The following is a 23,113-nucleotide window of genomic DNA, read 5'->3' as shown; positions in this document are numbered from 1 at the left end:
AACCTGTTATTTGATACATGAACTTTGATTGGGTGTAATTATATAAATGAAACTTTAATTATTATTCAAATGTATATATAAAACTATAATTTAACGCAATCGCACAAATTATAGAGGAAAATATTCATTGTATCTTTCATACAAGTTAAACTATGAAATTGAAGTTCCTTTGTTGCTCCTACTAATACAATTTCTTTGTTTATCATCTTTCCTAATATATGACAAATTTTGCAGTAACCCATCAAGAAAGTATATGCAGAAAATCAATCATAATAATCTCACAATTTTGTATTGTACTTTGATGAAATCCTCTTGAAATTGCAGCTTATACCAAATACTAAAATAGTTATCCATATCACTCTTTTCTTTTCTTCTATTTTTCTGATAAAAGGAGATTGCATGAAGTATATTATTTATCACCCAAAATATTCCAACAAAACAAAAAATGGTAATATATGTCGTAAGTTTACATCTAATTTCCAATTGATCTGATATAAAGGGAAGGGTGTATTTCAAGAGTGATGATATATGTACAAACTGAGTAGTAGCTTATACGGTACCTATGCTATTAACAGATTCTTGGAGGCATAATAATTAATCGAGCGTGCAATGTCCTCGCCAAGTTATAAGTAAATTCAATAGAGGTTGGAGGCTAAAGGTTGATACATAAAAGAAGGGGAGGGGCATAGTTCTGCTTCAAACAAAGCCCCAAATTTAATTAGCATTTTGAGTTGTTAAAATAAGTAAATTCACCATACTTTTTTGTTAGATTTTGGCTCTCTTCTTCAGCAGAATGTAGCGTACAGTACAAGAAGCAGGGACCGTCCTTTCTACCATGATTTGTTTTTCTGCCCACATATTCCAACAAAACGAATATGGTAATAAATGTCATCAATTTCCTTCTAATTTCCAATTGATCTGATATAAATGGTGTAATTCAAGAGTACTTGTATAATATATATGCCCAACTGAGTACTAGCTTAGATGGAATCTATGCTGTTGACGGACTCTTGTAGGCATGTTCGAGAGAGCTTAAACACATTTGTATTTTTCAGTGCTCCATAGAATATTCTAATGAGTGTCAAGTTCATTAAAAATGATGTAAAAAGTAGTATAAAAATAAGCAAAAAGGAAATTAAATTAAATAAACTAATATGATGGATTTCAAGCTTTAAGCTCGATTTTGTTCCAATTTCAAACCAATGCACGATAACAAGTCTTCTCCTTCAACCGATAAGTCAGCTATAGTGATAGAGGATGCCTCAGACCACCAATCCTTCCACATGTAAATTAATTACGAGAACGGCCAACAATTAATCCTTATCGAACGAAAAACCACAAAACACACATCCACGATTTAGCTCTCCGGTAGCCTTGTGAGCTAAAAGGGTCCATCTCGAACCAACAGCGTCAATTACGCGAGCTGTTTAGATCCGATTGCTAACTTTTTAGTTGGACATGCCAATATGTTCTTTGGAAGATCAAATACGACAAATGATCAATCCGGTACTTCCAATTGTACGTCTATCAACACCAAATTAACGAGCTCTTTTTAACATGGTGTCAACACAACTTTGTGAGATACCAGCGTCTATCTCCTAAATCAAAGAAACAACAAATACCGAAATAAAAGTTTTTATGTATAAATTTGGATCTCACATCTCTCTACCGGATTATTTATTTAGCTACTAATGAAAATATATGAAATAAAAGTATAAATAAAATTTTAAAAATATGGAAATAGGATTGCGGATGGAAGAGAGAAGTAATAAACAAGTATGAATAAAAGAGTGGGGCAAATTTTCCAATAATAAAGAAATAAAAATCATCACCCTTTAAAAAAGAGTGGGCCAATCTCACTTTTACCCTTTATAAAATAGATACCGTAATGTTGCAATTGATAATTCTGCCCAACTTGTTGTTCTCTATTCATAGCATCATGTGGTGCTATTCAAGAAAAATACATTGAAAGCTGCAGGAAATTTATAAAGAAAGGCCGTCCGTTAACTAAGTTTTTAATATAAAATTAGTAACTTTTTATTTAATTATTACTTAGTGGGTGGGCGGTGACATCTTTAAAATACAATATTGACTCTACGGCTAATGTATGTACGTATGTATTAACGCTTGAATTTCATCTTGTTCGAATCATTTCACTCTTCCTCCTCCAATAATCAAACACTTCTTGCTTGCCATCAATGGCTGAAGCAATTGCTTTCGATATTGCTGGAGAGCTCATTACTAAGTTGATCTCTAGAGCTCCCTCTCAGATTGGAGTATGGTGGAATTCCAAAGATGACCTCGATGACTTCAAACGCACCCTCTCTACAATCAAAGCTGTGCTTCTTGACGCCGAACAACGATATGTGGAACGCACCCCCTAATTTTTTTTTAAGCTCATAAGAGTTCTTTTTATTGAAGAAATATCATGAGAGAGCTTATAATTAAAATTATGTTATATAATAAATATATATAAGTAAAAGAAAGGAAAGAAATAAAATGGAAATCAAATTGAAACTATCCATAAATTTTGGTCTAATATGTAATGTTATATTTAAATTTTGAGTTTAAGCAATTTTATAAATGAAATGTTAATTTGAATCAATTTTCACAAACGATTAACATCGTTATTTATATACTTTCATTTTATATGTACGTATTATATACATAAATAATTATATTTATCTAATATAAAAATAGATTAATGCATTCATTTCGGTAAATGTATATAATTGAGTCAACATCAAAACTTTATGTATATATTTAAACCACAATTAAAGTTTTATTTGTATTATTATACCAAAATTAAAATTCATGTATCAAATCACACATTTCACCAATGCCTATAAATAATTTTGATATTTTTCTAAAAAAAAGTAAAAAATAAAAAAAATAGACTTCGACACCATTGGTGTCGTGGTTGGAAGTAATATTTGTCCATCTCTTTTTTTTTCCTCCCTAATCTTTTGGAACTTGCTAAAAAATGACGTCAGCATTATTCCTTGTGTTGGAATATTGTCTAAAACACTAAAATCCATAAATGTTTTAATAATTTTTGAGTTCGCATGTAATATGCAACAAGTAAAATAAAAAGTACAACTAAGATGATTACATAGTTTGAAATTCAATTGTCAGGCCTTAATCAGAGAGATCAATCCATTATAAATTTTACAATACAAATAAATTGTTCAAACCTAACTTGGTGCAACCTTACCATTCTACAATTATGTAAGCTCTTCCAACTCTCTTTACCTATTGTAAGTGAAAATCAACACTCAATAATAGTTCCTCAATTATGTATCAGATGTAGTTTGAGTTCAAGTCGCTCTAGTCACGTTATTGTTAAGGCTTTCACCTCCTATTGTAATTAAAAATAATAATATTAATAATAAGAGTATAGTTAATTGTTACCAAAAGTGAAGTTAAATTACCAAAGCTCGATGCATGGGTTCGTGTTTAAGCACTTCAATATTACATAGCTCTTCTCTCTATCTAATTTTAACAAAAACGATGAGCCTTTTGAGAAATTTGTGCCAAATTTTTTGACTTTTGTCTGCCATGTGGTGATTCCATGTGGCCATGTCCGACCAATTAACATTACTTTTATGAAGAATTATATTTTTATGATAAAAAGTTTTATCAAGATTTATTAATGTTTATTAACAACGTTTTATCATTAGTGATTTCTCTTAATAAAATTTAATTTTTGAATTATTTATAATCAATATTAAATTGAAAGAGTGTGTCAAGTTAATAGTTAAAATGTTAAATATTTTTTTATAATTAAGACCAAATTGATAGAATTCATAAATCTGAAAGGCTAAATTTATTATTATGCCAATAAAAAGATAATGTCAATATACAAAATGATATTTTAATGATTTCCCAATTGATGATGTTTAATTAACTCATAACCCCAACTCTTTCAAATGTTTGATATAAATAGAAATAGATGCCTTGTAGAAACAGAATGCATAAACAAATCGCTTAATGATTAATTTAGTTCTCAATGATTATATTTTTTTACCAAGTTAACCCTTATTCCTATGTTGAACTATGGCCTCAACCATTTAAAGAGATTCAAATTACTTTTTTTTAATGAATATGTTGACTAAAACATAAATTTTTAACAATGTTGATGTGACAATCTACATGGTAGACTATGTGTACTTCATGTTAACATGACATTATTTTTATTATATGTCATATCAATAAATAATTTAAAAATTATAAAATATTTTTAAAAAATAAAAATAAAAATAAAAAAATATAAATAGTGTAAAGCCCAAAATCTGCCCGGGCCCATACCAGCCAAATAAACCCAAATAAAAACAAAAACAGTCCATTAACAGCAAGTTTAAACCTAAAAAAATTACAAATCCCAACCCAAGCCCACAGCATTAACATTTTCAGCAGAAAGGCATAGCAAACCCTAGCCTCAAGCTAGCCGCCGCTTTTGCCCAATGCCTCCTCGCGCATGCCTTCTGCCACCACCGTCGACCTCGTCTCACACCTGCAGAAAAGAATGAATGCAAAACAACAGGGGAATACAAAGAAATAAAGAGCAAAAAAAACAAAAAAGATGGAAATGAACAGTTGTAATATGGCTATAAAAGTCAAAAAATGCTCGTTGTACATTTTTTACGCACACAAAAGAATCGAAAGCAGAAAACCGAAATTCAAAAGGTTGTTTTTTAATTGTTCTCTTAGTTTTTTATATATTTATTTTTTATTTTATATACCTATATATATTTAAAAAAAACATTTTAAAGTAATCGGCAAAGAAAATAGAAGGAAGAAAACTTACCTGAATCTGGCCCGCCGCCCCACCGTCGGCGGTCCTTCGCCGTCGCCGGATTCGGATTCAAAGGGAGAGATCGGGCCATTTCCTTTCGGACCCTCGAATCAAGAAGGCCCCGACCCTTGAATACGCTGAAGCGGGGGCTGACGAGGCCATCTACTCGTCGCTGGCCTTGGGTCACGGAGGATGCGGCCGCTGCGGCGGCGACCATGGCCGGCCGAGGGTGGGGTTGAGAGAAACCGAGAGAGAGACCAAAGGGGTTCTCTCTGTTTTTTTTTTTGAAAATGTGATTAAAGTGTTTTTTTTGTTTTGTTTTTTTGCAATTTATATATGGCATTAAACGGCGCCGTTTGAAGGCTTGGAGGGCTGCCCATCATTGCCCTAATAGGTATTTTACGCAATTAGTCCCTCAAGTTCTGTGGCACATTCGATGCACTCTTTTATTTTACTCAATTTCGGCCACAGAATTTTGCGCCTGATTCAATCTGGTCCTGTGCAGACCAACGCGCATAAGGGACGGGGAATATTCACAATCAGTCCCCCATATCCTCAGCGCAATTTATTTCGGTCCCCCTAGCCACCTGTTTCATGTATTTGCAGTTTAAGACCCGTTTTTTTAATTCTGTTTCAACCACATCCTTAATATGTTTAATTTTTTTTTTATATATGCTATTTTATCATTATTTGTTTTAAGCCTTTATATTTATTATTTATCTGAAATTGTTTTGCATTAAAATTTTTATATATTTTCTAAAAAACTGTTCCTTTTATTGTTTAAGATTTTCTTTTGTATATTGTTTTATTTTAAACTATTTTAGATTGACTAGTACTTATTTTATTTATTTATTTGGTTTAAATTTATATATTATCATCTTATATATTATTATCTATATTAAAATATTTTATATTAATAATTTCAAATTGTTCATACATTTTATAATATATATTTACGTACATACTTTTCATTCATTATAAATATATACTTTTTATATTTTATATTTCATATTTTATATACATAGATATACGTATAAATATTTTAATTCATATATATATATATATATGTACTTGTACATGCTTAAATATATTTTTCATATTTCATAATTTTATATACTTACTTATATGTATACATATTTTACTTCATATACATATATTTTTATATTATTACACATACACATGCATACATACATATATTCTATTCTTAGTTTTATTTATTTGTTTCATTGTTTTGGTGTTTTGCGTGATGTTTACCTTTTCTTATTACGTGTCTCCTATTTTCATCTTATTTTATTTTGTGTTGCTTCATTTATTGCTGCTGCAATTTAATTATCAATATCACATCATTATTATTGTTGTATCCCATTATTTATCTTTTAAATATTTCGTCCACACGGTTACTTTACATTATTTCACTATTATTGTATCTTACATTATGTTTTAGAAAAACATATTTGTTTGCTTCCATGTTTAATAAACTAAGCATATATCATGTTAAATATCACGTTAGTTCTTACTCAAAATTCATCAAAAGGAAAATTTATCTAAATAAGGAAATATTTTGTTTTTAGAAAATCGAGAAAATGTACCCTAACGTACTGGGTTTCGATTTCTTGTTCGACCAAATAGCCAAATATCCTTTCAATAATTTCAAAACAAGGTAATATTTTGTGTTTGGAAAATCGAAAAAACGTGCCCTAACTTGTTGGGTTTCGATTACTCGTTTGACCAAATAGTCGAATATCCTTTCGAAATTTCAAAACGAGGCAATGTTTTGCGTTTGGAAATTCAAGAAAACGTGCCCTAACGTGCTGAGTTTCGATTTCTCATTCGACTAAATAGCCAAATATCCTCTTAAATCTCAATCCACGTCGTTCAAATTTTTAAGGATCGTACTTTAAATCTCTTTAAAAGTTTTCAATATTTGACATCAAGACATCAACTAATCAACTAGGTACCAATTTTTGGGCGTTACGAGGGTGCTAATCCTTCCTCGTACATAACCGACTACCGAACTCGTTTTTCTGAATTTCGTGGACCATAATCGTTGTTTTAATAAAATTAAATTTTAAGGTGATTCGATCACACCTTATCAAAAAAGATTGATGGCGACTTCCCATTTTTTGTTTTTTTTTAAATTTAAATTGACCCCGTTTTATAAAAAAAATAGTGTCAACAAATAGTTCATGAAATTCTAAAAAATTAACATGAAACACATGTGGATTGCTAGGGTCACCATAAATAAAAATTTAGCATTTTAAGCTATTTTTCATTAAAAAATAATAGTTTAACTCTTTTAAAAGTTGAAGCAAAACTTTACTCAATAAAATGGAAGGAAATGTTAATGCAAAATTTATCATTGTTCCTAAACAAATAGGAGGCTAACATATAGCATAAAAAATAGTGACTAAGATTTTATTTGATAAATAAAAACTGATGTCGTATATAATTGATAGAAAATAAATATGTTAAATTAATAAATTTTGAAAGAAACTATCAAAGAGGATAATGATTGGACTTAAACTTTTAAATTGAAAAAGTTGGGATAATTGAATTTTTAATTTTTGAAAAGTTTGGGATCACCATTTCCCACCAATCAACATTATTTGTAAATTACTTGGTCTCTACGTGTATGTATTCAAATCTGTGTTTCATCTTGTTCCAATAATTTCAGTTCTCCTCTTGCAGTAATCAAACACTATTTTCCCTTGATTTCAGTTCTTCAAGCCAAACTTTGACGAGATTGTCGGTCACCGATTTCTCTTCTGCGTCAAGAAGCACAGCTTTGATTTGGCAGACAGTGCGTTTGAGGTCGTGGATGTCATGTTTTAGATTCCACCACAGCCCAACTTGAGAGAGAGCACGAGAGCTCAACTTAATAATGAGCTCTGCCGCAATGTCGAAAGCAATTGCTTCGGCCATTGTTGGTTCAAACTGAAATCGAGGCAAAAAGTGTTTGATTAGTGAAAGAGGACTAAAATGAGAATGATTCCAACAAGATGAAACACAGATGTGGATCCATCCACCCAGCAAGTAGTATAATTAAATAAAAAGTAATGTTGATTGGTGGGAAGTGGTCCCTCCATGTTTACTGATTGACACAAATTTCTGAATGGAGACAAAGTTGGGATGATGACACTTGGGGTGCTCTGCACAATGTGGAGCCGTACAAATAATTGAAATTAATGAAAAAGCTACGAAAGAAAAGAGAAAAAGGAGACAAATCCCATGGAATCCAAGGTGTTTTGATTGAGGCCCATGCATTCAATTCTTTCTAAAACTTCTTCCCACTTTGTGTAATTAGTGAGTCTGAATACTTGGCTCTAACTTAAATTTAATATTTTTATTTTTGAGTTTAACTTCGGTTGAATATATAAAATAAAAATTCAATAAAATTCATTCGCCATTAAAATTAAATATTATTAAATTTAAATCCGATTAAATCAATAATTTAAACATAATTTAATGATTATTGAATTAAATTTAAATTTTTCGAATCAAATTTAATTAACTTACGAATAATTATCATGTACACTTTTCTCACCCACTTACTTAGCTTTAATTTTGTCTTTTAAGGTAACTTGGTGTCTACAGTTATATATTACAACAATGGTTACCATCCATTACTACTTTAGTATACTCTTATTATTAATGTTTTTATATTAATGGGTGTGTTAATTGTATTTGCTATTAATTTTTTATATAATATTAAGAGTGGGGATGGAGGTAATATTGTTTGAATCTATGTCAAACAGTATTAACAAGAGTTTTAACTACTGTTCCTTGCAAGTCAAGACATATTTGTTATTAATAGTAGTAGCATTTTGTTTTTTTAAATATACATATATTTATTAAGAAAGGATCAAAGCTTTTGATTTGTTTATTATTAGGAAAAATTTAAATTTATACATGAATTTTAGTTCAATGAGTAATTTGATACATGAATTTTGATGTGGTATAATTTCCACATGAAACTTGTATTGTGGGTCATATATATATGCATGAAATTTCAATTACGATTCAATCAGTATACATGTAAAAAAATACATACATATATATTTTTACATTAGATTAATATAATTGTTTGTCTATACAATATATCAAAGTAAAATGTAAGAGGTTGATTTGGCATATCCCAAAACATTTTGTTATAGCTTGGATGGTCATTCTTGACAAGTTGCCTATCACCGGCGAAGCCTAATAGAGACTCCTAAAATGGTAAATTTTTAATTTAGTCCTTTTATAATTTATAAAATTTTAAATTAATAATGATAAAATTATAATTTAGTCCTCTAAAAAATTATAAAAGTTTAATTTAACTCTTAAAAAATTATAAAGATATACCACTATAACAATATATAATTTAATTTCGAGTAAAAATTGTTTTAGCTCGGCTATGGGAATGTATTTTATTGGAATTGAAGAAAATTATTACTTATACCATCATGAAGATTGCTTCCACTGCTCATATCTATTTAATTATTTTAATACACATAAATTTATTTATTGTGAGTTGGATGATTTTGTTTTGTTTATTTAAGATATTTTATTTTAAATATATTCTTAATTATTTATTTTACATATACATGTATTTTAACTTAATATATTTAATAGTGATTTTTTAATAAAAAATGACTCAAAGGTCACTACTTTATTTTAAGTTGCATTATAAATTATAATGTTATGGATATCGCTAAGATAATATATCTCACAAGACAAATTACAACACTTAGAAAGAGCCCAATTACAAAGAGAATCGACTAATTTGTTACAACCATGTTTCACCCATTTGACCTTGGTGGAAACAAAAGAATCAAGCATCTTGTGAGTTCTTTGATGCAGTGACCAAGGATCGTTATGTCCTCCTTGTGAAAACTAAAGCAATAGACAATGCTAGCACAATTTGTTTCATAAAAGACATTATCGGCTTCAAGAATTTGAGCAAGCCGAAAACCATTGATGAGGGCATCTAATTCCGCTTTAATAGTAATTTTTTATTCTCATTTTATCAATATATTTACATTTGAATTCAAATACATATTCTACAATTAACTTTAATCTCACTGTTATAATACTTAACCTCACTAAATTACTTGTTTAACATGATTATGATGAATTTATAGAAAGAACAATCACGAAGCAAATGCGGATGCACTTATGTTTAAAGTGTTAGTAATGGAAATTTTATTATTTTGAAAAATAAAAGTATAATAACTTTTTGGCATTCCAACTTTATAAAAGAATTATTTTAGCTCTTTGTTGATTTTCCTTATCTTTTAGTCTTTGAACTTACATTTTTTTTTGTCAAACCATCCAAAATGGGTGAAAAAGTTAGCGTTTGTTAACTTTGTTGACTTGACATATAGGTTAATTACCACGTGTATGTCACATTAACAATTAATTATTTTAAAAAATTAAAAGTATTTTCTTATAATTTTTTTAATTTTTAAAATATATTTTTGATTTTTTAAAATTTTAAAAAATTAATTAATTACTTATGTGTCATATACGTGACAATCTGCATGTATATCACATCAGTAAAATCAACAGACGTTAATTTTTCACTCATTTGGCGGTGATTTAACCAAAATTACAAGTTTAAAAACTAAAAAAACGAAAAATTCAATGAAAAGTTGAGATAAATTTTTCTGTAAAGTTGGAGACCAAAAGAATCATTATGGCAAAAAATAGTTGTTTTTCTTCTCTCTCTCTCTCTCTTTTGGCATCTTTTAGTGCTAAAATTCAAGATGGTGTGGAATAGTTTCTAATCTTTTTATTGCTATATATGTTTTCAATTTCATTAGAGCAAATCTCACTATTTATATAAAGAGAGCCTAAATTTAATTTGTTCAGCTTCTATTAAACATGTTAGTGCTCCTTTGTATGATTATTTACCTCCTGTGAGTAGGGTTGAGTAAAAATAAAATAAAATAATTGAAAATCGATCCAAATCAAGGTGTTTAGATAGTTTATGGAATACAAATTAAAAATCACAATTATCCGAAATGAACTAAATTCTATTCTTCATTTAATTTATAAATATTTTTATAATATAAAATAAATCTTTTATATTTAAAATGGTGAAAATAAATAAATAAATTTTAAAAATATTATAAAAATTATTTGATTATTTTTATTTACTTTTATCAAGAATTATATTTTTATGATAAAAGTTTTATCAAAATTATTAAAGTTTATTAACACAGTTTTATCATTATTGATTTCTCTTAATAAAATTTAATCTTTGAATTATTAATAATCAATATTAAATTGAAAAGAGTGTAAAGTTAATAGTTAATATGTTAAATTTTTATAATTAGGACTAAATTGTTAGAATTTATAAATATTGAAAGGCTAAATTTATTATTATGCCAATAAAAAGATCATGTCAATATACAAAATGATATTTTAATGATTTCTCAATTGATGATGTTTGATTAACTCATGACACCAACTTTTTCAATATACAAAATGATATTTTAATGATTTCTCAATTGATGGTGTTTGATTAACTCATGACACCAACTTTTCAAGTGTTTGATATAAATAGAAATAAATGCCTTGTAGAATCATAATGCATAAACAAATCGCTTAATGATTAATTCAGTTCTCAATGATTATATTTTTTTGCCAGTTTAACCCTTATTCCTTTGTTGAACTATGGCCTCCGCCATTTAAAAAGATTCAATTACTTCTTTTAAATGAATATGTTGACTAAAACCTAAATTCTTGAACGATGTTGATGTGGCAATCTGCATGGTAGACTATGTGTACTTCATGCTAATATGACATTATTTGTCTTATATGTCACATCAATAAATAATTTAAAATTATAAAATATTTTTAAAAAATAAAAAATATATAAGTAGTTAATGAAATTCTAAAAATTAACATAAAATACATGTGGATTGCTATGGGGTCACCATAATTAAAAATTTAGCATTTGAAATAATATTTTATTAAAAATAATAGTTTGATTATTTTTAAAAGGTTGAAGCTAAATTTTACTCAATAAAGTGGAAGGAAATGTTAATGCTAAATTTATCATTGTTCCTAAACAAATAGGAGGCTAACATTTAGCATCAAAAATAGCTACTAAGATTTTTTGATAAACTAAAACCGATGTCGCATATGATTGATAGAAAATAAACATGTTAAATTGATAAATTTTAAAAAAACTATCGAAGAGTATAATGATTGGACTAAAACTTTTTAAATTGAAAAAGTTGGGATAATTGAATTTTTAATTTTTGAAAAGTTTGGGACCACTTCCCATCAATCAACATTATTTGTAAATTACTTGGTCTCGACATGTATGTATTTGTTGAAGTTGGTCAGCATGAAGCCAACACTCGATTTCATACAGGCCATGAAGACCAAGCAAAGCTGGAACAGATGCAAGGGTCTGCGATGCAAGCTCATTTTGTTCATTTTGTTATATTTAGTTGATGAAATGAGTGTTAGTTCATTTCTAACTAAGTTAGCTTTCGATTGATGTAATTAGCTTATGTATGAGTGTAAACACACTTTTGTATAAGTTTACAAGCTAAGATTTCAAGTTTCTATGTAATTAGTGGAGGTAGGTAATTACTTGTTGATTTTGACAAGCCTTATGCTTGAGTTATGTAATTGGCTTCAAGCCATTGTTTTTATGTATGAATCAAATCGTTTTGTTCATCATTATTCTCTCAAATTTCCTAGCTTATTTTCTTCTTTCTTTAACTCGAAATTGTTTGTTTGCTCAAGAAGTTTGAGGCTTGCTCAACAAGATACTTGCTGAGTCGCTTGATTCTATTGTTGCACCAACAATTGGTATCTAGAGCTTATTTCTTAAGGGACTGTTATACAAATCCATGGCTTCATCAAGCTTTTCACCACCGCACCTCAAGTATTCAATGGAGAAGGCTATCACATATGGGTGGTCAAAATGAAGACTTACCTGCAGCTTATGATCCGTGGGAGGTGGTCAACTCGGATGTTGAACCGTAACCACTTAGAGGCAATCCAACAATGGCTCGGATCAGGCGACATCGATGAGAGGACCAAGAGGCACAAGGCCATGTCTTGCATTCGAACTCAATGTCGATGTGATTTTCACAAGGATTATGGCCGTGAATCACCAAAACAGCTGGATAAGTTGCAAGAAGAGTTTCAAGGACAGAGAGGACAAGGCAAAGAATGATTCTTGAATTTGAGGAGAGATTTGAGAATTTAAATATGAAAGAAGAAGAAACATCAAGCAATATTCGAGCAGGGATTATGGTCGTGGTTAATAGCATCGGGCTCCTTGGAGAGCGCTTTAATGAAGCTAGGATAGTGGAGAAAGTAATAGCAACTCGCCGAGAGGTATGAGGCAAAATCTCATCTCTCGAGGACTCAAGGGATCATCCACCATTTCCTGACCGAGTTGATCAATGCTCTATATGCTCAAGAGCGAGAGGAGAGCAAGTAGACTGGAAGAGCATCAAGAAGGTGCCTTTCAAGCAAGGACAAATCGCCTACAAAGGCAAGAAGGCCTGGAGAGACAAGCCAAAGAATGATGTCATGCGAGAAGAGAAGGTCAAACTTGCAAGCACCGCAGAGAATGGTCATCCGAAGAAAAATCTTGGTTCAATCCAGATCTTGTGTGTCAAGATTGTAAGAAGAAGGGTCATGTTGAGAGAGTTTGCAAGAGCAAGACCAAAACAAGATGAACCGGTCTCAACAGATGAAAGCCGAGGCTCGAGTAGCTAAGGAGGACAAGTGACCAAGAGGAGCAAGTCTTTCTTGTGTCATGCTCACCGCTCAGAAAGGCTCTCATCCGGTTGGCTCCTAGACGTGGATGCACCAATCACATGACACCGATCTTGCAATCTTCAAGTCTTTAGACGAAACCGAGAACCAAAGTCAAAATTGGTAATGGGCACTTTATTCAAGTCAAGGCAAAGGTGATGTCTTGATATGCACTCCCACAGTGCCAAAATGATCTCAAATGTGCTCCGGTGCTCGAAATTGATGAAACCTACTCAAAGATAGCTCAATTGTTGGAGAAAGGTTACTCTGTGGTGTTCAAGGACAAGCGATGCCAAATCGGTGATCCAAGTGGATCCAAACCGATGGCGATCCTATGGTGATAAGAGCTTTGTGGTTGATCGGACAAAGAAGTCGACATTGCCTACATGACCACATCGATGAATCTAAGTTGTGGCATCAAAGGCTGGGACATGCCAACTTCAGATCGATGGCCCGAATGGTCAGAGAAGACCTGGCTGAAAACTTCATCAACTCAGTGGACCATGATGATGTGTGTGAAGTGTGTCAGCTAGGAAAACAGGCCAGATTGCCATTTCCCATGAATCAAGCCCGAGAGCCTCAAAACTCCAACTGGTGCATACTTGATGTGTGGCCCTATGAGGATCGAGTCACTAAGTGGAAACAGTACTTCATCATCGTTTGTTGATGATTTCTCTAGATATTGCTGGCTTTACTTCTTAAAACAGAAATCAGAAGTGGCCACTGTGTTTTGGAAGTTTAAAACTGCTGCTGAGACAGAAACAGGCTGCAAGCTGAAGACCATAAGGTCTGATAATGGGACTGAGTACACCTCACCGGTTCAAGCCTTCGTGATAAGGCGCATCAAACACCGACTTACCAACACTTATACACCTCAATGTAATGGTGTAAGTGAAAGGAAGAATAGGAGCTTAATGGATATGGCGGTGCTTAATGATTCGAAGAATCGCCTAAAGCACTATGGGCGTAAGCGATTAACACCGCAACATACATTCAAAATAGACTTCCAACCAAGGCTTTGGATCAAGACTCCATTCGAGGCTGGTTTGGCTTCAAGCCATCAACGCTCATCCGAAGGTCTTTGGATGCATATGTTACACACATGTACCTACTTGTTAAAAGGGACAAATTGTCCGAAAGGGCTCGACTGGTCTTCGGTGGCTACAAGACTGTTAAGAAAGGCTATAGGATCTTGGATCCTTCAACAAACAAAGTGTCGAAGGAGGATGTGGTATTTGATGAAAGGTCATGTTGAACCGGAAAGGCATGAACCCGAGGAAGTTTCAAGAACTTACAACAAACCAAGTCGAGCGAACAAAGTGTTCTGAAATGGACATTGATGATGAACCATCGGAGGAACAAGATCAATGACCGAGATTTATGAAAGGGCTCATATAGCCATAGTGAACCAAGTAACTTTGAAGAGGTCAAGCTCGGCAAAGAGTGGAAGCGTGCAATGGCCGAGGAGATCAAGATGATTGAGAAGAACCGCACACAGAATTGGTTGAAAGGCCACCAAAAGGAAGGTGATTGGGGTGAAATGGGTGTACAAAGCCAAGCAAAATGCTGATGGTACCTTGAACAAACTGAAAGCAAGGTTGGTTGTCAAGGGTTCATCAGAGGTATGGCTTGGACTACTGGAGACCTTTGCACCAATGGCTGTGCTCGACACCATCGATCATTGATTGCCTTAGCGACCAAATAATGGAAAATTCATCAACTCGATGTGAAATCAGCTTTCTCGAATGGTTTTTAGATGAAGACATCTATGTTGAACAACCACAAGGGTTTGAAATAGCTGGGAGAGAGCATATGGTCTACAAATTGAAGAAGGCCCTATATGGCTTAAAACAGCTCCAAGGGCCTGCATGCAAGAATCGATGGCTACTTGACCGATCCGGGATTCAATCAAGCAAGAGTGAGCCAACACCGTATGTCAAGAAGCAGGGATGAAACACAACTCATTGTGTCCCTATATGTTGATGACTTCTTGGTGACAGGAGGAGATCGAGCAATCTTGGTTAATTTCAAGACCAAGATGCAAGAGGTGTTTGAAATGTCCGATCTTGGGAGATGTCCTATTTTCTTGGAATGGAGGTGACTCAAGCACGAATGGGATATTTTAAGTCAAGAGCTTTGCCACAAAGATTCGACCAAGTTCTCCATGCAAAACAAAGAAACCAACTAAAACACTGTTGTCATTGGAGAAAAACTATCGAGCCAAGGAAATTTTGAGAAGGTATGTGAAACTACCTACTGAGTCTAGTTGGTTGTTTGCTATACTTGATCGCCACTAGACCGGACATAATGTATGCTGTAGGATTGCTCTCAAGGTTCTTGCATTGTTGCAATGAGAAGCATTTTCAGGCTGCCAAGAGAGTGCTCAGATATGTCAAAGGCACTTTGGACTATGGCTTAAGGTACAATGAGAAAGGAAATCTAAATCTAGTTGGGTACACCGATAGTGACTGGCTTGGATCGATAGATGACATGAAAAGCACCTCGTGGTATGCTTTCAACCTTGGTTCACTATGTTCTCACTGGAGTTCAAGAAGCAAAGTCCGGTGGCACAATCTCTCATGAAGCAGTAGTATGCGGCAAAGAGAAGTGCTATCAACCAAGCCATTTGGCTTAGGAAAATCTGGCCGATTTGAATATGGATCAAAGGGAAGCAACAGAGATCTTCTGTGACAATCAATCTCTCGTTGCAATTGCCAAAAATCACATGTTCCATGGAAGAACAAAGCATTTTAGCATTAAGCTATATGTTGTTCGAGAAATGGAGCAAGCTCGAAGTGAAGCTAATTCACGCAATTGGAGGACGACTTGCACATTTTGACTAAAGCCCTTAATGTCACAAGGTTTGAGGATTTAAGAAGAAAATTAGGTGTTTGCACCATGCTAACCAAGGAGGAGTGTTGAAGTTGGTCACATGAAGCCAACACTCGATTTCATCTGAGCCATGAAGACCAAGCAAAGTCGAGCAGATGCAAGGGTCATTGATGCAAGCTCATTTTGTTCATTTTGTTATATTTAGTTGATGAAATGAGTGTTAGTTCATTTCTAACTAAGTTAGCTTCGATTGATGTAATTAGCTTATGTATGAGTCAGTAAACACACTTTTGTATAAGTTTACAAGCTAAGATTTCAAGTTTCTATGTAATTAGTGGAGGTAGGTAATTACTTGTTGATTTTGACAAGCCTTATGCTTGAGTTATGTACTGGCTTCAAGCCATTGTTTTTATGTATGAATCAAATCAGTTTTGTTCATCATTATTCTCTCAAATTTCCCTAGCTTATTTTCTTCTTTCTTTAACTCGAAATTGTTTGTTTGCTCAGCAAGTTTCGAGGCTTGCTCGACAAGATACTTGCTGAGTCTGCTTGATTCTATTGTTGCACCAACAGTATTCAAATCTGTGTTTCATCTTGTTCCAATAATTTCAGTTCTCCTCTTGCAGTAATCAAACGCTATTTTCCCTTGATTTCAGCTTGAACCATCAATGGCCGATGCAATTGCTTCCAATCTCGCCACAGAGCTCATTAAGTTGCGCTCTCGTGCTCTCTCTCAAATTGGACTCTGGTGGAATCTCGAACATGACATCTTCGACCTCGAACTCACTGTCTATACAATCAAAGATGTGCTTCTTGACGCAGTAGAGAAATCGGTGACCAGCGATCTCGTCAAAGTTTGGGTTGAACAGGTGACCGATGCACTTTATGATGCTGATGACTTGCTCGATGATTTCTCTACTGAAGCTTTGCGGAAAGATCTGATGAGTGGGAACAAGCTGACAAAAGAGGTACGCCTTTTCTTCTCAAGCTCAAACCAGTTTGCTTACAGCCTCAAAATGGGGCGGAAAATTAAGGCTATTAAGGCCAGATTAGCTTCGATTGGAAGCAAGGCCAAGATGTTCGGCTTGGTAAACCGTGATTGTCCTGTGGAAACTTCTTTCATGACCAAAAAGAGGCAGCAAATGCACTCTTTTGTGCGTGAAGATGAAATAATAGGGAGGGATAATGATAAAGCAGCTCTTCTAGAACTCGTGTTAGGGTTTCAAAGTGAAGAGAATCTTTATATCATTCCAATTGTGGGATTTGGAGGGTTAGGGAAAACTACATTGGCAGGACTTGTTTATAACGATGAAATGGTTAAACAATGTTTTGAGTTGATGATGTGGGTGTGTGTTTCAGATGTTTTTGACGTGAAAGCAATTGTAAAAACCATTATTGAGTGTGTGACTTACAAAGCACTAGATCAAAATCTCGGTATGGACCAATTGCAAAAACAACTTCGAGATGAAATTGATGGGAGAAAATATTTGCTTGTTTTGGATGACGTTTGGAATGAGGATGTGCAACAATGGTTAAGCTTAAAGAATTTACTGATGGGTGGGGCTAGAGGAAGTAAGATAATACTAACTACTCGCTCTATGAAGGTAGCAAAAATTACTAGTAATTGTCCACCCTATGTTTTGAAAGGTTTGTCTGACGATGATGCTTGGTCTTTGTTCAAAAAGATAGCATTTAAGGAAGGATATGCAGACTCAACAAATTCAGTCTTTGTGGAAATGGGGAAGCAAATATCGGAAAACTGTGCTGGAGTTCCTTTAGCCATAAATACAATAGGTGGTATGTTATCTTTTAAGGGAACTCTAATTGAGTGGCAGTCTTTCCTAGACAGACAACTTAGTAGAATATCCCTAAGAGAAAATGAAATTTTAGATTCACTTGGGCTAAGTTACAGTCATCTCCCATCCCATTTAAAGCTTTGCTTTGCTTATTGTGGATTGTATCCAAGAGGCCATGCGATTGATGTACAAACACTTGTTCAATTTTGGATTGCACAAGGTTTTGTAAAGCAATCAAATCCGAGTCAATCTCTTTATGAGATTGGATTTGGGTATTTTAAAGATTTAGTTGAAAGAAGCTTCTTTCAAGAAGTAGGGGAAAGATATTCGGGGGAAGGACTAACATGTAAAATGCATGATTTAATGCACGATCTAGCTATATTTGTAGCAAAGACAAATAGCATTGTTGTAGATTCAAATTTTAGTGCAGGGGAGGTTGGTGGCAAATGTCGTCACATATCTGTTAATCCTTCATTAATTCCTTTGATTAAAGGAAAGAGGTTGCGAACCTTGTTACATTTTCCAAACAAGAGAGAGGAAAGCCAACATATGAGTGATGAAACTTGGGATTCAATCATTTCAAATTGTATACACTTGCGTGTATTAAAATTAGATAATTTAGATATTAATAAAGTTCCACGGTCCATTCATAAATTGAAACATTTGAGATATCTTGATCTTTCTAACAATCCTAAGCTTAAGATCTTGCCTAAGGGTATTTGCAAGATACAAAATTTACAGGCGCTAAAACTTGATTGGTGTAGTCAACTTAAAGAATTGCCAAAGAAGATTGAAAATTTGGTGAATCTTACCCATATTACGTGTGAACAATGTCATAGTTTAACTCATATGCCACGTGGAATAGGGGTGTTGACTTCCCTTCAGACATTAAGTGGATTTGTAGTGGATAAAGATGGTTCTCATGGTGGTGCAGATCTAAGTGAATTGAGTGGGCTTAACAACCTAAGGGGACAACTAAGAATTAAAAATTTGGGATTTGTGAAAAATGCAAAAGAGATATTTAGGGCTGCTAATTTGAAAGAGAAGCAACATTTGCGATCGTTGGTTTTAGTATGGAGTGGTGATAGTGATGATGACGACAAGTCACTTGAAGACCTACAACCCCATCCAAATCTGGAGTCGTTGCTTGTGATAGGGTGGAGAGGAGATGCCAAGTTTCCAAGTTGGATTTCTTTGCTCACAAATCTTGTAAATATTTCCATATGGGGTCCTAGTAAATTCAAACATCTCCCTTCCTTTGCTCAATTGCCTTGTCTTCAACACCTATTCGTTTTGGATTTGGTTGAGCTCGAGTACATGGACAATAACAACCCCAATGGAAGACAAGGGGACCTGGAATCATTTTTCCCATTGCTCAAGCGTCTTCACATCCAAAATTGTCCAAATATGAAGGTTTGGTGGAGGAGAAGGCCGATAGATGATGATAACGAGGATGACACAACAGTTATAGGAACATCAACCATTGCATTTCCTTGTCTTTCCCATTTACATATTGAAGATTGCCCTTTGACTTCAATGCCGTTGTATCCATCACTTGATGAACTAATATTGGTCAATACCAGTTCAAGGCCATTAAAGCAGACCCTTAAGATGAACACCACCAGTATATCACCATCAACTTCAACCCCTTCTCTTCCTCTCTCCAAATTGAGCTCTTTCCACGTACAGAATATCGAGGAACTGGACACGAGCATGCTAGATGAGTGGCTTCAACATCTAACAAATCTGCAACAGCTTTATCTCATTGATTTGCCCAATTTAACATCGCTTCCGGACGAGATGGTTCGCCTAACTAATTTGCAACAGTTAAATATAGATGGAGTTCCTCGGTTGGAGCAAAGGTGTGAGAAGCACATTGGTGCCGATTGGTATAAGATTGCTCACATCCCTGAAGGTTGGACTTTTCATTAATTTCCTTATTGAAATACTGCTCCTACTAGTACTAATTCTTTAATTATCATTTTTCATAATATTTTTGCTAATTTGTGCAGTAACCAACGGCCTGGGTATTTATTCTGAAAGGCATTTGACAACTTGAAGAAATTAGATGCAGAAAAAAGAGGAGGTAATTACTTAATTGCTTTACATTTTGAAATCATAACATTCTCACAATTTCAAATGATCTAATATAACCCCCTAACTAAGCTTCTTCTTTTTCAGCATGAGTTCAATGGAAGAGCCAAAAAACAGGACATGCATTCTTCATCAGCTGATCTGTCCATGGCATTGTACTCCCATGAAATCGTCATCTGTAAGCACGTTTGTTCTTTCTTTTTCTTTTTTTTCTTTGTTGAGGAGTCCCTCTGATGATTTAATCCTATTTTTTGTTAGATTTTGGCTCTCTTCTTATGCAGAGCATAGCATATATTACAAGAAGCGGAGGCCATACTTTCAACTACGATTTGTTTATCTGCCAAAATATTCCAACAAAACAAAAATGGTAAGATATGTCATCAGGTTCCATATAATTTTTCCAATTGATTTGATATAAAGTATATATATGGAGTATTTCAAGAGTAGTAATATATATGCTAACAGATTACTAGCTTATATGGTACCTATGCTATTGACAGATTGAGTCGTGTTGGAGAGAGCTTAAACACGAAATGTCATTGTCAAGTAAGTAAATTGAATAGGGGATAGAGGTTAAGGGTTGATGAAAATGGAGGGGGAAGAGGGGAACTTTGATGCAGGGCACCCCTTTTAGCTGTTTGAATTTTGAAGGTTGAATCAGGAAAGAATCTTGCTTCAGAATATTCGGTGGTGAGGTTGAGGTTGATAAAATGTTTCCATTATTTATAGATGAACAACAATATATTAAACTTACATATTAACACTAACGGGGATGTGAATTTGTTACCATTACAGATGATGATGATGATGATGATGATGCCCAATGTTTGCCCTTTCGTAAAACTTGCACTGGAAAATCATAGAGAATGCCTTTGTGGTTAGCCACCATTCATGCACATAATATAAAGTTCTATTTAGTAACAGTAAGTGTTTCTTCTACATTAGGACACTGCTCAGTCTAAATGACATAAATTTTAACATAATATGTATTGGCATTTATAATTTGCAGGTTCATTGTTGCTATATAGAGAAAATTAATGGGCTAGAATCCACCTTAAAGACATTGATATCCTTAGCTCTCAAAGAAACACCCTGCCATTACCTACGTTCTTCCTTTCTTTCTTTCGAGAATTGCAATGTCTCATCGCATTGAGATTCCAGAAGAAATGCTTATGTAAAGCTTGGTTGATCCTGGAGCTTATATATATAGATGATTTGTTTCGTGGGTGATGTATGGATTTAAAGGAACACTTGGTGAGGAACTATTATTGAGTGCCACCTTCTGAGTGTTACTTTTCCTTTGCATAGCTAAAGTAAGTTGGAAGAGTGTTTACTTAATTGTGCAAACGTGAGGATGCACCAAGTTTGGAGGGTTGGGCGTAAATCATTTATTTGTACTGTGAAGTTGATAGTGAATTTATTTTTGGGCAAGACCCCGCAGATGTAGGACGAGTTCCGAACTGCGTAAACATCTTGATTATATTTTTTTATTCTTCTTTAGTTTTACTTTTGTGTGTCAGAAAAACAAACATTTTTATTTTTCGGAGTTTCAAATAATGTTCCAACACATGGAAACACAACTAATTATCAGGCAATTTCGTGTACATTATGTAAGACTATCATTTAATGAAAGCGCTTCAGTACCTAATTAACATGGCTGAAAATATGGATGCCTGCCCTGCAACAGTTGCAACCCCTTTTAGCTTGTTACAAAACAACTATACCTAGATCCAATGTCTTCTTTTATCTTCAATTAAATTTTGTATTTTAGGAATTTTACTTTCATTGAAGAAGAAAATTTTGGGTAAAATTAATATTATATGAATAAAGTTAGCTTAGCTCAACAACTCAAGCTTGCAAGGGGAGAAGAGATATCTATATATATTTGATTTTTGCCTTGTGAGCTATTTTCAATTGAATAAAGGTAAAGTCCACTAACCCCATTGATATTTTTATTGAGAAGAGGAAAAAAATTGACTATATAGGATTATCAATAAAAGTCAATTTTACTTTTATTTTGGATTGATAGATTCTAGATTGCGTTCTGGTGAAAACGAAGTTGTGAACTATATTTCTTGGTTATGGATAAAATTGCTTTGTAAGATACATGTTAGCATATATTTTGGGTTTAATTTTCAATTAATAGATACATGTCATACCTCGTAAGATCACATTCAAACTTTAATATATAATCATCCCTATTGGAGTAATAAAGTTTTAATAAGTATATTGTTAACCAAAAATAATAGGGAAAAAAGAAAGAAAGAATATAATAAATTTAGTTTAATATAGACCTGTTTATGGATTGGGCTACCCGTCAAGCTTGAATGCCTGTAAAAAAATTTGGAAGGGTTTGGGTAAAATATTAGACCCGAAAACTGGACTTGAAAAAAAATTAAGCTTGTTTAAAATATGGGTCGAGCTTGGGCTTAAACATTCAAGGCTTAAGCCCGACCCAATGTATTTTTTTAGTTTGTAATATTTTATATTCTATTATTTTTATATACTATGTAACTTATAACAAATAAAAATTAAATTTATAACACTACTATAAAGTAAACATTAAAACATTTTAATATAAATATATTTGTAAAAATATTAAGATGATTAGATATAAAATTTTAATAAAAATATATATGTAAAATTATTAAATATTAAATTAAAAATAATAATATGGACGAGTTTAAAATAGGCTTGGGTTAGCTATTTATCAAAATGGACAGACTTGGACAATTTCGAGTCAGGCTGAACTTAAGTAAGTATAAAATGAATTAATATCATGTTAAGCCCGATTAAACCTGACCCATGATTACCTTTAATTTAA

The 23,113-nt window shown here is 33.1% G+C and overlaps 2 protein-coding genes across 2 annotated transcripts; one reads left to right on the top strand and one right to left on the bottom strand.

The window, feature by feature from the left end:
• Window positions 1–4,170: 4,170 nt before the first annotated feature.
• Window positions 4,171–5,105, bottom strand: LOC105761709 (uncharacterized). Its single transcript, XM_012579613.2, has 2 exons — window positions 4,808–5,105; window positions 4,171–4,513 (listed from the first exon to the last, which is right to left on the bottom strand). The coding sequence occupies exons 1-2, from the start codon at window positions 5,010–5,012 to the stop codon at window positions 4,410–4,412; spliced, it is 309 nt and encodes a 102-aa protein (XP_012435067.1). The 5' UTR covers window positions 5,013–5,105; the 3' UTR covers window positions 4,171–4,409.
• Window positions 5,106–16,223: 11,118 nt separating this feature from the next.
• Window positions 16,224–21,953, top strand: LOC128034957 (putative disease resistance protein RGA3). Its single transcript, XM_052624527.1, has 8 exons — window positions 16,224–16,362; window positions 16,907–16,971; window positions 17,056–20,110; window positions 20,208–20,281; window positions 20,377–20,467; window positions 20,548–20,656; window positions 20,790–21,212; window positions 21,299–21,953. The coding sequence occupies exons 1-4, from the start codon at window positions 16,224–16,226 to the stop codon at window positions 20,252–20,254; spliced, it is 3,306 nt and encodes a 1,101-aa protein (XP_052480487.1). The 3' UTR covers window positions 20,255–20,281; window positions 20,377–20,467; window positions 20,548–20,656; window positions 20,790–21,212; window positions 21,299–21,953.
• The last annotated feature ends 1,160 nt before the right edge of the window (window positions 21,954–23,113 follow it).

The sequence above is a fragment of the Gossypium raimondii genome, chromosome 11, assembly GCF_025698545.1.
Source record: "Gossypium raimondii isolate GPD5lz chromosome 11, ASM2569854v1, whole genome shotgun sequence".
Lineage (NCBI taxonomy): Eukaryota > Viridiplantae > Streptophyta > Magnoliopsida > Malvales > Malvaceae > Gossypium > Gossypium raimondii.
This window is presented reverse-complemented; position numbering and strand designations above follow the sequence as displayed.